A 16,740-nucleotide genomic window follows, 5' to 3' on the forward strand; every position below is an offset into this window, starting at 1 on the left:
ATAAGCCTATTGATAGGAACCAATGCTATATACATATTTATTAAAGAGATTCATGTTTTTAATTAGATATTCAAAACAAAGTAATCTCTGTCCGTTTCATTATAAAAGTAAGAGTCAGATAATTGTACAGTAACATTTTATTGGATGTAAATATCTATAATTTTCAACTTAAACCCACCAAAAGAAAAAATGTTCCATTTCTATTTTCATATTTCTCATATCAACCGTAAACCTTCATATTTGTTATGTATCAGCTCACAGCTTGGCCTAGCAATCACTCCTATTTTAAACTGATACAAGAGGTTTATCAGCTGACATCACCTGTTTCAGTTCTGCTTTAATTAACCTGTTTAGTGCACAAAGGAGCTGCATCTTTACTGTGCAGATAAAATGTCCTCCACTGAGGGTCTGTCTATGGGACTCTGGCAGCCGTGAGAGAACAGCACCCTCCCATGTTCATCCAAAACAAAGTCCCCTCCCAGCTAAAAAATACAGAGCAAATAAAATCAGTAAATAATTATGTATGAAAGTTAATAATCTTTCTGTGTATATTATAAAACGAAAATGGTTGTGGAAGAGATACATGTTTCACTGGAGAATAAGGACTTTAGATGATCAAGTTACTGCCGCCTCAAATGTCTTTGCAGCTGCGAGCATCATTTCACCTGAAACATGTCGTCTTCAATCGATGGAAGCCCTCGGGGAAACTCCATATTGTCAACCACATATTCAGCATAGAGCAGCATGTTACTGAAGTTTAATACTTTCTTCAGAGACGCTCCAAGGCCGAATTCTGCGTATATCTGCAACACCCAACAAAACCCAACTGCAAGCTTACCGTGAGGAAAAGTATGAGTGTGAACTCTTGAGTTATCGTCGCCTATTGTCGACCTCTGACCTTCCTATCATGATCCAAAAGCATGTCGTACTGACAGCCAGTCTCCTGCAGCCAGTGTGAAGCTCCCTCCTGACAGCCAAATGAAACGACCACCACTTCAATTGAGTTTGCATCCAGGGACCTCTGAAAAACAATGTCATATATAGAGACAAAGTTAAATGTGATATATGACTTTAAAAACTGTGATAAAAGATGATAATTAGGATGATAATAGATCCGGTCTAGATTCATAGATGTGATGGCAACCTCATATCTGGAAATGAACATGCACAGTTTCAAAGGAGAATTATAACATCCAAAGGTAGCTGTGCAAAATATTTCAAGCGGAATATGGTTATTGCAGAAAAGATTTGCTTATTTTTGCTTATTTGGGGTGGCGATGGCGCAATGGATAAGACTATGCCTTTGGTGTGAGAGACCTGGGTTCAATCCCCCACTGTGACCTATCCACCATTGTGTCCTTGAGCAAGACACTTAACCCCTAGTTGCTCCAGAGGCGTGCGACCTCTGACATGTATAGCAATTGTAAGTCGCTTTGGATAAAAGCGTCAGCTCAATGAGTCTGTAATCTAATTTTCTGATAAGTTTTCTGGCTGCCGAAGGAGTACGCTGCTCTCTGATTATGTTGAACTCCTCCATTCGTCTGTTATTTATACCCGCTTATCCATGCAGGGTCGCGGAGGGCTGGAGCCAATCCTAGCTGACATTGGGGCGAGAGGCAGGGTACACCCCGGACATGTCTCCAGTGCATCACAGGGCACACACTCACATTCACACCTAATTGCCCTTAGCTGCCCTTTAGAGTCAGTCATACAATTAACCTATAACCTGCATGTCTTTGGACAGTGGGAGGAAGTCAGAGCACACAGAGAAACCCATGCAGACAAACCCCACGCAGAAAGGCCTGGGACAACCAAGGTTCTTGCTGTGGGGTGACAGTGCTAACCGCTGACCCATGCTGAACTTTAAACTTAAAAATAATTTACTCAGAATTCACATATCCATGAACCTATAACATGTAACAGAAGACAATGCTCCAAACTGCATATTATGTCATTATGACACAAATATATTTTTTAGGAGAAAAAGAAAAAAACTGAAACCAAATAATATAAAAACAGAGTTAAGAGGAGGTTAGCTACATGTTAAATGTGCATGTGCGTATCATAATGTTTGAACTACATATGAACATAATTACAGACATGACCATTGTACACATCAGACATAGTCTCTTCCCTTCCTGTGACTTTTCAGAATTACATTCAAAGTAGGTAGCCAAAGTCATGTACACATATTTTTACCAAGGTGTAGAAAATGATTCAACATCTTCATGGCTTTATTCCAGAACCTCTGGAATATTTTGTATTAAGTTTAAAAAACTGCTTCCTATGGAAAGTTATTGGTATAGTAAAATTAAACATCTGTTTTTGAGTGCTGAGAACAAACATAAACTCTATTAATTATAAGATATTGTGTAATGAAAACCTTTCATATAGCGTCATTGACAGAGACATCTTGTGATACTTTTTCAGTATCTGTCTGAACAGGTGAAAAACACAAGTACTGTACTAAACATTAACTTTCTTGTGTTTACCTGACTCTTCTCCAGATCTTTAAGATGGAGACGGCAGAGCAGACAGGAGAACTGACGGATTAACACCAGCAGGACCTTTTTACCTTTCCCAAGATATTTCTCTAATGTCACTGTTCTGCAAAACACACAGAGACCGTAATGAAGTGCTAAATAGGCCAAACCAACACAAAGGTTTTAACAGATAATGTATGTTTAACTAGCACAGTGTTTAGTTTGATTTCTTAACAAGTATGGGTTCGTAAAAACAAACAAATCAAACTTACTCTCCTGTTCTGGCATCGATGAGAGACGTATCTGGCGAAATATAATTTGACTGATGGTCCCCATCCAGTATTTTAGCACTCAGTTGTAACTCATCATCCAAACGCAGCAGAAAGGCATCCCACTGCACCTGTGTTACATCATCCACAGTCAGTAAAACAAAATGATCTGACATTGATGATTGGAATGTTTTCCAAAATATAATTTATTTCAGTAACTCACTGCTAGTTCCTGAAAGTCCTGCACTGCGTCCCGTAAAGCAACACAGCTGGAGAAGTCATGCCACAAAGTTTTTACTACTCTTTATAGTGTTTATAAGGACTGTAAGTTATTTTCTGAATGAAATCAATAAATGCACAGGTAGGTTTGCAATTGCACAATCAGTAGATGTCAGGTTGCATCAGTGGCCTGAGTGAATAATAATTCAAAATATACCGAAATATATTTCAAAGACATTAAATAAAAGTTTAAGGTATATATTTTTGATGACCAGGGCCGACTAATTGATCACGTCATTTGTCATTCCCTCACCACCTGACCAAGAAATGTTTTTTGTGCAAATGTTTTGGGTGCAAATGCTCAGAGATGATCAATTCAATCATTTTCTTCTGCAACAATTATTTTCATTATTGATTTATCTGCTTTTATTAATTAATCGTATGGTCCGTGAAATGGCAGAATATTTTTAAAAAATGCCAATGAGCTTGTTATATCTAATCAACTGTCCAAAACCCAAACCAAATTATTGTTTTACTATCACAGAAAAACAGCAAATAGTCACAATTATGAAGCTGGAAATAAAATTAAAAAAAATCAACTAATATTTCAACTAATCGATTAACAGACAAATTATTTCAGCTCTAGCACTTACTGATTGTTTTTTCTCCAGAGATCCTCTGCCTCCTTTTTCCTCTTAACAGACAAACTGTGAAATTAGAAAAATATTTGAGAAAAAAAAAACAACTTATCTCTGCATGACTGTGAAAAGCTGTATCTGTGTTGTTATGAAGCTCATGTATCTATTTACTTTTTCAAAAAATGGATATGTATATATTACAATAGCAGTAAAAGTATTTAAAGCTTTGCAGTCATAGGCTGTTCATATACTGTGGGTACTGCTCATAACCTTCTGTACAAAGCTGCACCAGCTTCAATCAGACCCAGCAGTGACTGTTTTTGCTCTATGCGGATTTTCTGCCTGATGAATTCCTGGACAGAGCCTGTGTGGAATAAAGTAAAAGAAGTTAGTGTGTATGTCTGTTTGGGGTCATTCTTCAAAGGTCCCATATCTACTTCATCATGCCTTTTTAACTTAAATATTTGTCCTCAATGTGTCTGATGACCCCCAAACTATGAGGGAAAAAAAGCCAGTGTGAAGCTGCGGGGTGTTTTCAGCTAACAGCTGATGGCGTTAAGCTACCAGTATTTAGCTTAACTCCAGAGTTATTGTTTTCTTCATTAAGAAAACAGTAACTCTTTTTTTACAGGAGTTTTGCTTCTTTCTCTGTGCTGGAGTTCTTTTAAGAACTTGACAGCTTCATCCAATTTGTTATTAAATTTGTTATGAACTTGAATCTGTCTTTTCATTATACTCGCACACAAAAAAGCTATTTTTAGTTGTCAAGCATATATTTTTTTTAATTAAATTCCAATCAAGTCTGATGATCAGATATACATTTTGCTCATGGATAGTGATGTTACTAAATAATGATGCCTGTCCATCTCTTTGTATGACGTACGTTGGAGTAATAACATAGGCCTACATCAGCTGGTTAACAAATCAGTGTCCAATCAGAAGAAAGTGGGCTTTTAGGGAGGGTGGGCTGAAAGAGACATGCACTAAAACAGAGTGTTCAGACAGAGGGTGAAAAGAGGTACTGAAGCAATGGACAGTATGAAAAAAATAATGTGTTTTTTGAACTTTCAAGCATGTAAACAATTTCTATTGGAAGTTACCCAAAATAAAAGTATGCACCTGAAAATGAACATAATATAGGATCTGTAAGTCTAATAATTGACAGGCCTCCTGCTGCCCCCACTCATGCTGCGACCATATATCGCCTGCCAACTGCAGAACACTGTGTCTGCATGTCTATTTTTATGTCCACTTGTCTGGCTGCACAAAATGCTGCCTACCTTCCCTGCTCTCTTTCTCGGCGAGGTCCAGCAGAGCTTTTCCATTTTCAACAAAAGCCTTGAGAGCTTTTACACAAGAGACTGCAGTCTGTTCTGCTCTTTCAGACATTTTCTGTTTGAGTGTGGTTCTGCAATAGTTTGATAAGATATGCAATTTCTTATCAGTACACCGACATGAAAGTAAAAGTCCACTCCGGGCTGATGGGGGGGGGGGTGATATTAAAGTTCAGTTTAAAGGTACACTCCACTGATTTCACACAAGAAGATCAGTTTAGTCACAAGGGTAAGTACTCAGCTTGGAAGAATGGTTGTATAGTGTCTTAAGGGATTTTGGAACGAGCTTTGTCAAGTCTGTGAATCTATATTGGTGGATAAAATAAATAAGGATGATTAGTATATACTGTAAAATGTGTATGTAGTAAGTCTTTTGTCCTTTGTCAACTCAAAACTTAAAGTAGGATCTAATATGGATTTAGGAGACAGCAGTAGAAATATTTGGGTGAATTTGTGTAATTCCCAACATAGCTCAACCTGACTAGAATTCCAATCAGCCAAGTAATCGATAACAACTTTTAAATCTAATTTGAATCTCATTTTAATTCTTACAGGAATATATATATATATATATATATATATATATATATAATTAACTATGCATTATTATAATCATTTCATCAGTGACTATTACTATTTCATTAGTTTTGTCCATCAGTTTGTAGCTGTTTCCACCTTGCAACTCTAAAGGTCTGTATGTAGGAAATAAGGGAAGGGTGTCAAAATGTTCTTTACTGTTTAATCTGTGAGTTAGAAAAGACTGTGTATGTGGCAGGACCTAAAATCAGAATCGGATACTGAACACAAAACTAGCATTTTTATTATTTTTTTGCTATGAATCTCACATGAACCAGATTTCTTTTTCACAGTAGTTGCAGCATTAATCAACTGACTCCATTTCCAAATCTCTCTGTTCTTGGCATCCGTCCTCCGCAACTTCCTGGAGGTGTTCGCCGTTACTCTCCTCTATGTGGCTCTCTTCTGGCTCCTGGACGCCCTCAGAGAGTCCTTGTGATTGGCTAGTGCCTGTTTCTGTGGGAATAATGTGAGAGATTGTGAAAGAACTGGCGATCTCCTTTAGACGGGCCTGCTCACTCTTCAGTTTAGCCAGTTCCTTGGTCAGTGGAGATTCGAGTGTCGGAATAACGGCAGGGGCTGCAGTATTCTGCACAGGCTGATCATCTTTAGGGACTTGAGGGGTCTCCCGCACCTCAGGGACCACCTTCTCTGTTGGTTCAGTAGTGTTGCTGTCTGGTTGGCTTCCAGCTCCTTGCAACTTCTCATAAAGACTCTTCCTCTCCTCTTGCAAAGCCCTGCACAGATTCTCCAGCTTCTGGTTCTTGATTGTGATAAGTTCAAACTCCTTTTCCTTGATTGCTTTCTGTAAAAGATTAAAAAGTATTGGTAAAATTGAGAAATATTTGTCTTTTCTAGTATAAAGATGCCTTCTGGTGTGTTTTTGTTACATTTATGGCTAACAACCACATCCTTGTATTGGGCTATAAATGACTGAAGAAAAATGTTTCTTACATCTGCCACCATGTCAATGAGACTCTTGTTGCAGCCATCAAAGCGACTCTTCCATGATTGGCACTCTTTATCCAGCTTTTTCATTTTCTTGGCCATCTACACCACAAAGAACAATCATGTTTCACAGTACACAATCAAAGCCTCTTCTAAAAATAACTACCACAACAGAGTGTAGGATTATTCAGGTTGTCAGATTTTAAGTGTTAGTATAAATCTCGTGGGATTTTTATCTCTTAATTCCTGTTTTTAACATATTTCTATTCACAGATAAACTAAATCATATAACAAATATCATGAAGCTGACTTCAGATATTGTGTGAAACACTTCTTACTTTGTCCATGTCCTGTTTGAAGCCGCTGTAGACAGTGTTACTCTTTGATACCGTGCCTTGGAATTCATCAAACTTCCTGGAGTACATATCAAGCTGAGGACAAATGGTGAGAAAAACATGATACGTGCCTCAAGAGTGGTTGAAAAAGACTTTTTTTTGCCCATGATGTCCTGTTACTGTACCTGGGTCTTCATATCATTTTCTTGCTCCTTCATGACCTTCACTTGCAATTTATACTCTGCTGCCTGTTTTATCAGCTGTGGAATATTAAAATGTTTCATGAAAATGAGCATTAGGGGATTAGAATAGCAAATATGTTATTCAAATGCTTGTAGCACTCGATAAATCTAATACACAAAACGTACGCGCTCTTTTTCCAGCTTGTGCTTCTCCTCTGCCTCCTTCAGTATCATGTTTGCCTGCGTGAGCTTGGTTTCCAGCAGCTTTTCTTTCAGGTCTCTGTGTTTGAAGACCTTTTCCAGGTTCTGGAAGACATTCAGGTGAATTTATGAGTCATTTTCACACAGAAATCTGTTTCATTTCTTGTTCAGGGAGCTTGGCTACATAAAACTAAAATAGTGCAGCTAATAAATGTACGACCTGGGTGAAATGTGCAAATAATTCATGTGTTTGAAACTGGAACGGAGGCCCAGATGTGGAAGGTTTTTACATAAGTTCAGCTAGTGTCAGGGAAGTTTGCACTTGAGGTTGAGGTTTACAAATTCACTTTCAAAGTTGTGTTTTGAACCCATGTGTGCTCAGTATGTGGCAGGATTAATACCGCCTCTCGCTGGTCGTATTGTGCAATGAGCCCCTTCAGTTTTTCTGCCAGGGCGCTGTTCTCCTGGCACAGCTTGGTGTTGCGGCCGCTGTGTTCCTCGATTTGAGCCTGAATCTCACTTAGTGTCCCCTGGAAATGGGTGGTGATCTCTTTCCTCTTTAGGTCGTCCTCTCTGCACCTCTGCAGGGTCTCTTCCTGCATTTCAGGGACGGATGTTAAAGCTCAAAACAAGCTTGTATACATTTGCAATTAGCACTGTAACGTAGCGTTAGGGGTGTCTTTAGGTTGTTGCATCAGATACTGTTGTTACTTCACACGTCAATCTATAAAGCATAATGCCACATAAAACCTTTGACTTTGCTATTACATTTTATTTTATATTAAAATGCAGTATCCCATATAGCTGAATATTTCATTATGTTTGTTCTAACACTTTCAACAAGTAATTGAAGAAATATTAAAAATCACCAAGACTGCTCCTGTACATCCAATGTAAATGTATTCTAGATTAATTATTTCATTTATGTTATCACACAAATCAGCATGATTAGCTGTATTCGATATATTTGTAAACTGTAGGAGCTCCACTAGAATTAAAAAGGAAATATTCTGGTTAGAATAAGCTTCACAACATGAGTTGTGGGTGTGGCAGTTTAAGAGGTCAAATCCTGAAGCTTTGACATAATGGTTGATCTTTGATGCCAGCTGACGTCACAGCAGGCTACAACAGATGGTTACAACACCCGTCACCAAAAATCAACACCTAACATCAAATTACAATTTCAGTAGCTCAGATTAGACACAATCTTTCTAAGGAATCTGTTTTAAGTGTTTAGTTATTCTTAAATAATACCAGCTAAACTTCACTGAGCAGACATGACAGGAGCTGAAGTACCTTTAAGGTCTTGTTGTGCCGCTGCAGCTCTCGGCAGAGCCCCTCCAGTTTACTACGAGCCAGCACGGCCCGGCTGTGCTCGCTCTGCAGCTGGTCCTTCTCCTTCATCACTTGGAGCAACTTCTTCTGCAGAACCTTCAGCTGCTTCTGATCACTCCGATGCTCCTCCAACTGCAAAAAGGTCCCCATGCAAAGGGGAAAGATGCTTATCACTGGTATGTTCTTACTCTCCTTAATTTTTTTTATATTCATCCACTCACCAGCTCAGCATGCTTCTTGATGATGGCTTCCAGTTTCTGTTCAGGAGTGTTGAGTTTGTTCAAACTTTGCATCAGCAGCATGGCTTCCTTCCCTAAACAGCCACAGAGTTAAACATCACATGTCAGTCAAGTCAGGCTTAATTTTTTTAATTACCCCAGAGCACGAGTTGAATCAGATATATTGCGCTCTGATATATAAATCGGAAGTTATTCATTAAATAACTTATTTTGGAAAACCTGTCCGGGATTGCGAGTTATGTAAGGCGTGTTGAAATACTATTTCATCTGCTGCTGCAGATGGATGCACTTACACACTTTACAGCTCCTCTTACATACCTATCAGTTTCTGTACTTGGACTTTTGCAGACTGAGCTGAATGAAACCCACCTCAGTTAAAAATCAATAAAACATTTTGGGAAAAAAACAAAACACCTAGATTTTTCAGCATCTTCTTCTCCAGTTTCTGGTCCTTGCGGGTGTCTGCCTCTTTGATGGCTGTGACCTCCTCTGCGTCCTCTGGCTCAGCGGGAATCTCTGCCGCCTGGTAGGTGCTAATGATGTCCTCCAGCTGCTGGGCCAGGTCCTCTGTCAGGTCAATGTGCTGACCCTCGGCTGGCGACGCCTCTGGACCCAGGGGTGCAGGGCTGCTCTCCTGGCAAGCCTCCATTATTCTGAGCTAGTACTGAGAGGGAAATAGTTGATGTGATGAACCTGATGAATAAACGTCTCATTCATCTCATCCTGACATTGTTATCCAAAGAATTAGTCTCCCATAATAAACTCTGACATTTTCACATGTTCATCCCATTTTGTGAGTTCACTGAGCATTAAGAGGAGGAAACTTTTCTGAATAACAATCACCTAGCTCCACTGAGAATCATCCTGACTGTTCAGTGTGAATTTTAATATGAATATGCCTGAGTCCAATCAGTATCAAATCAATGTCATCTACATAGAAGTTACTAACGTGTCTTAGTTACTTCCTTCTTGCTTTCTGTTTAGTTTTTGGATTTAATCCATAAGTGTCCACAACCCTAACCCTAAATAAATGTAATGTGATAGTACTGAACTCAATCAACTTCTGTTTTACTAAAAGTAGATTTGCTAAGTTCAGGATACATGAAAAAGCATTACAATAGACCGTTTCCACAGCAGGCATCATATGTCCTAGAATGGAAAGCCCAGGTGTTACTAATAACATTAACAATGATTCTGTTCTATTTCAGTATCCCAGTAAGCCTTGACAGTGAGCCAGCATGCACAACACGAGGACCCTGAAACTGAAGCAGCTAAATGGAATTCCACCATCATTAATTTTATTTGTTACACCTGTGCTTTTCCTACTGTAACTGAGCAGACAACCTATAGAGCAAGACTGATAAATTGGCCGGGCTGATATGTCAGCTGATATTAGCCTTTTGTAGATTAGAGCTGCAGCGATCAGTCAAAAGACGGACATGTTCAAGCAAAGATGCAAAACATTTGCTGGTCCAGCTTCTCAGATGTGAGGATTCATTTTTATTGCTTTTATTTGTGACATACTGACTATCCTTGGGTTTTGGACTATTGGTCTGGCAAAACAACACATTTATGAGTTATTAAGACTTTTATCATGGGTATTTTTCAGGATTTCACATTACATATTTTAGACCAAACGATTAATCGAGAAAATAATCTGCAGATTAATCTATAATGAAAAGTTAAATCACCACCTCCCTCAGCAGGTACCACCATGGAGCAAGGCACTTAACAGCTAGAAGGAGCTCAGTGACAAACAGATGCTTTTTTAAAAAATAATTGTATGTGCTTCAGTATTTTCTTGGTCTTGACAACATATTGTGCTTTCCTCTTCAGACAGGCATATATAGGTAAATGTCGCTTTTTGACTAAAAAGTGATTCAACCCCAGTCAATTAAGGTGGCAACAAATCTTATTAGTGTACCACAGTGACTGAAAATAAGTAATACGGTGTATTTAGTGCCTGTTTTCATCTGTCTTGTTTTGTACAGGCTCACAGCCAGAGCCTGTTTACGTGCATAAAATTAGTGCACCCTTCACTCTGTCTGTACTTTCACAAGCAGAGCACATGGCACCTGTTCCAGACCCCACAGGCTATTTTAGGAACTTCTTAATATGGGCAAGTTATTTATTTATTTCTAATCCACTCTTATTGATGTCAGTGTCCGTGGTTGTGTGTACAAAAGATGCATTTCCAACTATAAATATATTGGTAACTAAAAAATATTGGTATTACATAAGTGACCCCATTTCTGTTCAGCATTTTTATAGGTGGCAGATATCCAAATGGAAATTACTGTAGGAAAAGGCATTATTGATTTATTCACTGTCCAAGGAACAGTGGTCCTGCACAATCAGAGAAATACATAAATACATAAAAAGTGTTATCTTAACAAAATTAATCTCTCCCTATTCTGTTAACATGTGACACAGGCAAGTCTCAACTGACTTAACTCCTCGTTTTTCAACAAACTTGGCAAGCTTCAGAAAGCCATCAAATTCAAACAAACAGTTATTAGTACCTTTAAGGGTAAGAAGAGGTTTGGAAACTATCTCAAGCACACAGTTTAAGATAATTGCTATGCTATTTTAATGTAAATATCCCTGAAGAAGCAGGGTAATGAACAAACGGGGTCTTACCAGGACCAAGGGCCAGAGTGGGAAAAAGAAGAGTGTCGAGGGGCTTGGACAGTCTACTACCACAAACACAACAGCTGTGACCACCTCAAAATAAACCAGAAGAGCACAGCTCTGAGCAGAGAGAGGGAGGACAGAGGTACTGTCCTCCCAACTTACAAAAACACACCATAGTCCTGTGATTGTAATCTAAGCAGGGATTTACCTCAGAGCGTGACATACAGTAGCTGCCTGTATGAGTACAATGAAAATGCTTCATCGTTGTCATTTTTTTTTCTGTTAAGCTCTTCAGCAGCCATTTTATGTGAGGCTCTGCTGCTTTAAACAAATGCCGTACTCATTTTATTTTAAGCTGGGTTGCTGTTAACAGCCATATAATTATTCTAACAAATGGGCCTGACAGACCTAGTCACTGAGCAGGAGAGGGAAAAAATTTTAACTGTCTCTCTGATTGGCCAGAATTAGAACAGACCTCCACCCCAACCCAGAGTAGATAATGCGCTCTAAGATCACAGTCATTTCCTTGCCTAATATATGCTTAACACATGCAGTATTTCCTTACAGTGCAGTACACTGTATGTTCTGCAGTTACACAGTGGGGATTTGTTGAATTTGACTCAACGTTAAAATGGCTCAATATTATCCACAAGGTGAGAACTATATTTGGAAGCATTCATTTATTTTTCTTGTTCCATGTTATGACTGCAGTAATAATTTTTCACCAGGGGATGTCGCTGGTAGGAGTCTCTCCAATTTTTTTCCTGACTCCCCCCTCAAAATAAAATGTGAATGACTTCATCTGAAAACGCGTCCTTGTGTGCTCTAATTTGAACAATCGTGAGTTATGCAGGTGGAAAGTCATGGAAGCCATTTTCAATAATAAAGTTAAAAACATGAAATAAGCTGCAACACACATCCTTGGGTTAGAAGTATATTCTTTTAAAACAATTTTGAATTTAATCTGAAAAAGTAGAGCACCAAACAATAAAGTCCCCATAGCATAAAAGAGGCACTCCGTCCTGACTAACCAGTTTTGATGCAAATAGCTTAACAACGGATTGGCTACTGAGGTTTTTTCCTCAAAAAATCTTAGCTGAGAGGTAAAATGATTTGTCCTCTGTGTGTTTTACAGGGAATTTCATAGACATGAGAGGCACAATGCAGTTCAGTAAATATGAATACACAATAAAAACAAAACACAAACACAATCTGAATACATACTCTATGCAAAAGCAAATAGAAGGCTTCACTTTCCCTTCACATGTTATGAGCATTTTGCACCGTTACCACGACAAATAAAATGACATAACCATGAAATCAAAGCTACATACATCTTCAGAAAGGGAAACTTAAAGCAGTGCACCTTTAAAAATTCTTTTATGTAAACATGAGTGAACAAAGTGTTTTCTGATTTTGAAATCCATTCTCAAACTGGTAACATAACCACTTCAAGATATGAATACACTTTTCTTTTTTAAAGATGAGACACACGGTGTTAGCAATCAACACTGTGCTATTCACTCTCATTAAACTTCCGTTACGTCAACTGCAGATATTTTACCTCTTAAAGAGATGCAAACAATCCGCATAAAAAGTTTTCAGAATTCAACACTGCAAAAATAGTTTAAATCATAAAAATACACGTATATATACAGAAGAAGTAATGCATTTGGTGAGTGATTACTTACATTTTGAGCTGAAGCACAGTAATAGTCAACCAACTCACGATGTTAATCATTACTTTAGTATTACTTACAGTAAGTGATATTGATTTATCCAGTTATACTTGAAATGCAATAAAACACACTATTGACTGATCATCATAGCCCCTTGAATCTGTGTGCAACATGTTTCACAAAATGAGCAACGTGAAAATACGACTGGAATGTTTCAAAACCACAACAGAACATAACATGTTTTACTCCCCCATTTTCACTGACCAAGTCAGTTAAGGATGAAAGTGCATCGTCAAAACTCATAAAATGCTTATGGTCATCTGTATAAGAGAGAGAAAAAATACTGTTTAATCATAGCAAAGACATGAGATTAAAAGCAATGCCAGCGTGGCTCACTGCATAACTGCATCACTGCTGCATAAGTACAGATATACCATATAAATAGTAGTCAAATATTTACCAGTATCAATAAGTGCTCAAGTTCTAATATATAAATACATCTTACAGTATTCATAATTACATATTAACTTCCTCTATTTTTGTGCAATAGCAAATCCCATGCATTTTTACCAAGATACAAACCACAACATTAAGAAAAATGCAACATAAGAAACATTTTTTAAGATTGTTTCACATAAATCAAGCTGCATCCGTCTGTCAGAGGAACTGACGGGAAAAACAGAAGAAAAAGCTTTCCTTTGAACGAACTCTCTGACAGCGCTGACACTTCTGAATAAAGAGTACCTCGACATTTTTCCTTAATTAACAACCTTCAGAAAACAAAATGATGAAAAGCAAAATAAAGGCACAGACCCTTGCCGCTTGATCAGAAGCACCAAACTGCACAAGAAGCGTCTACTTAAAATTTGGTCAGACTGTTTCATAATACACACACTTTTCCCCTTATAAATAGTCTTTATTTACTGCACTACTGCATCACACCTTGATATGATTACATTAAACAACAGTCTATTTTCAAAGTACACATACAGTAAAATACACTGTTTGTATGCATCTAAGAAGGAGTATATGTTAAGGACATTTGTACAGAATCCATAAATATAATTTATGTGCAATTGTACGCAAACTACTATGTCAAACAAAGGCATATTAGCATAATATCTTTCCATATTGCACCTGCACCCAATAATGATTCTCCACCTTGCAAGATTTCCTGCGGCTCATCCAATCATTTCAGATCTCTCAGGTCTCTGAAGAGAAGAGCACATTAGACAGGGTGTGTTTCTTCTTCACTCTGAAGGTTTGATCTACACTCAGATTTTAAAAGGAGTTGTCTAGAGTATGTGCAAGACCAGAGGAAGTGTTGTTATATTGCCTCTAATGGGATAAAGAGGAGGTTATGTGCCTAAAGGGCTATGGACAACAAAGTTGCAGGTGTGGCAAGGAGGCAATCGTTCCTGAATCAAATCAAGGAGACAGAAAATGCGGTTTTCAATGAGGGTCCTCTGTAGTAATCTTCAATGAGGCGATGGCTTTCAAGCAGGTCTGGACGTACTCCTCCTGTCTACTTTCCGTGACTCCGGGGTCGAGGCTTTTCTCCTGAGCGGTGTGATGGGAGGACAGCTGGTTCTGGCCTCTGATGTCCTCTCCTTCTGTCTCGAGCCCGTGGACAGATCCCTCCCTGCTGCTGCAATGCTGGCCCTCACTGCTCTGGGGGCTTGGCGCTGAGGAAAAGGTGACATCAGTGCTGGAGGAAGGCGGAGAGTATAACATCTGGAGGCCTCCGACAGGAACAACGGGGAGCAAACTGTGGGTCTGCTGCTGGGAGTGAAGAGGGAGGTGGCTGAGGATGTTCTGGTGATGAGAACTGGCAGCACCGGGCAGAGTGGAAGCCAAGCTGCTCCTTTGATCCTGAAATGACATATTGGCAGCATTAGGAGCAGTTTCGACGTTTCCAAGATCATTTCTCATGTGAAAATATATTCCAGTTAGCAAAAATGCAGAAATGTGAGAAACAGCTAGATTTTGGAAGTATACAACTGAAAAAAAATCCACCCCCCTCCCTTCAAGTCATCCCTTTTTTCATAGTGAATGCACAGGCAGAGTGTGCACAGGTAGACAGGCAGGTGGGCTAATGATTGGTTGTGCTTATTACAGTCCTGCGACAGCCACAGATGGCACTTTTTTTGTGTCACAAGATTTGATTTATTGATTGTTGTTGGGATGTTCTCAACAAATATAACAAAAAATTCTTCTGAAATAAATTGCCTACCCCAGCTTTGAACAAAAAGACTATGTTGTTGTCACAGTCTACAAATCCAATGAAAAGACCAGAACCAAAAAGGCATTACTCCGCTCCAATTCGTTTTCTACTTCAGACACTACTCTCAAAGAGTGGGTCATAAATATATACTTTCAATAACTTCGTAAAACAGGTAGGGCACGTAGCTTTTAGCTAATTTAACTAAAATGTTGAATAGTGTATATGTTGGGGACTACTTACAGCTCGGGATTAATACACATTTGGTGTAACCAGTGCAATTGTGTGGCTCACTGATGTGTTTTAATAGATTTTGGACAGCAATGGAGTTCGCTGGCGTATAAGCTTTATCAGACTTCAGCTACACAGGCTTTGTTCACAATAAGTAAATTATAGAATATCACAAGGCTTATCCTTCAAAATGTGTCAGTTATATATATATATACACACAAGTTTATAAACATGGATCAACATATGTGTGAGAGTTCAAAAGAAAAATGTTCCAAACTGATCTTAAAGTGTTCAGAAGTCCTTTAAAAATTCAGAACCTTTACTTAACCTAATCACCTGTTCCTTTGCCCAATGCTTTACTTTCCACCAAATGTCATCCAAATCTAAGCATGTTTTAAAGATATGTTGTTAATTGACAAACACTACTAAAACCCTATTTGGCAGAGGTATAGTTGAAGTGGGTGCAAAACGCATCTTGCTACATACCATTTCCATTCCAAAGGCTCCTTGTTGTTGAGCCATGTCCATCTTTGCCTGGTGTCTGGTTTTATCACTGCTGCCTTTGTGTTGATGCGAACCTCTGCGTGGTGAAACCGCCCTCAGCACAACTCTCTGTCTGCCTCTGACTGACGATTCTCGCTTTCCAGACAGCTCTGTACCAGGAGACATGGGTCGTTCAACTGAGACTGGGGAGAGGTGCTGAATGGGTGTGAAGCCGGGCGAACCAGGTCTCAGCGGGGAGGTATCCCATCTGGGAGAGGAGCGACCTCGCGGGGAGAGTTCTCGCCTCGGGGACGGGTAACGCAGACGTGAAGGGGAGGGCTCCCTGATGGGAGACTCCCAACCAGGAGAGAGCAGACAAGAAGAGTAGGGGTCAAACAGGAAGCTGGCCTGGTCTGGAGACAGCATAGTCAGAGAGTCTTCATCAACTGACTTTTCCCTCTGGTCTGTTGTGAGGACAGGTCTATGGTCCAAGCCCGTCCCCCGAGAGGTGAGGGAATAGCCGTGGACAGAGGCGGTGGCTGTGACTGACAAAGAGGTAACTCCACACGGCTGAGGACTCGTGCTTCTTGAACGCAGCTTTGGCGTTGAGTCACCCTCATATTCATCGTCCTCGTCGTCATCTTCATCGATGTCATCAACTTCTTCATCCATGCCGTCAGAGTCCTCCGCGTCAGAGAATTGATGTTTGGCTGTGATCACCACCTCTGTTTTG

The 16,740-nt window shown here is 39.3% G+C and overlaps 2 protein-coding genes across 3 annotated transcripts; both read right to left on the reverse strand.

Annotated features, from left to right (window-relative positions):
• Nucleotides 1-5,807: 5,807 nt before the first annotated feature.
• txlnbb (taxilin beta b) lies at nucleotides 5,808-9,992 on the reverse strand. Of its 2 annotated transcripts, none has more exons than XM_046062320.1 (10): nucleotides 9,876-9,992; nucleotides 9,174-9,423; nucleotides 8,742-8,833; nucleotides 8,482-8,652; nucleotides 7,587-7,781; nucleotides 7,171-7,290; nucleotides 6,988-7,062; nucleotides 6,806-6,898; nucleotides 6,474-6,569; nucleotides 5,808-6,324 (listed from the first exon to the last, which is right to left on the reverse strand). In XM_046062320.1, exons 2-10 carry the CDS (start codon nucleotides 9,406-9,408, stop codon nucleotides 5,824-5,826), a joined length of 1,578 nt encoding a protein of 525 aa, XP_045918276.1. In that variant the 5' UTR covers nucleotides 9,409-9,423; nucleotides 9,876-9,992; the 3' UTR covers nucleotides 5,808-5,823. The 2 variants fall into 2 exon arrangements, with proteins under 2 accessions (XP_045918276.1, XP_045918277.1); XM_046062321.1 differs by having other exon boundaries at nucleotides 9,883-9,979.
• Nucleotides 9,993-12,379: 2,387 nt separating this feature from the next.
• Nucleotides 12,380-16,729, reverse strand: LOC123978817 (human immunodeficiency virus type I enhancer-binding protein 2 homolog). The gene is made up of 2 exons (XM_046062333.1): nucleotides 16,011-16,729; nucleotides 12,380-14,944 (listed from the first exon to the last, which is right to left on the reverse strand). Exons 1-2 carry the CDS (start codon nucleotides 16,677-16,679, stop codon nucleotides 14,525-14,527), a joined length of 1,089 nt encoding a protein of 362 aa, XP_045918289.1. The 5' UTR covers nucleotides 16,680-16,729; the 3' UTR covers nucleotides 12,380-14,524.
• Between the last annotated feature and the right edge of the window lie 11 nt (nucleotides 16,730-16,740).

This window comes from Micropterus dolomieu, linkage group LG11 (genome assembly GCF_021292245.1).
Source record: "Micropterus dolomieu isolate WLL.071019.BEF.003 ecotype Adirondacks linkage group LG11, ASM2129224v1, whole genome shotgun sequence".
NCBI classification, from domain to species: Eukaryota; Metazoa; Chordata; class Actinopteri; order Centrarchiformes; family Centrarchidae; genus Micropterus; species Micropterus dolomieu.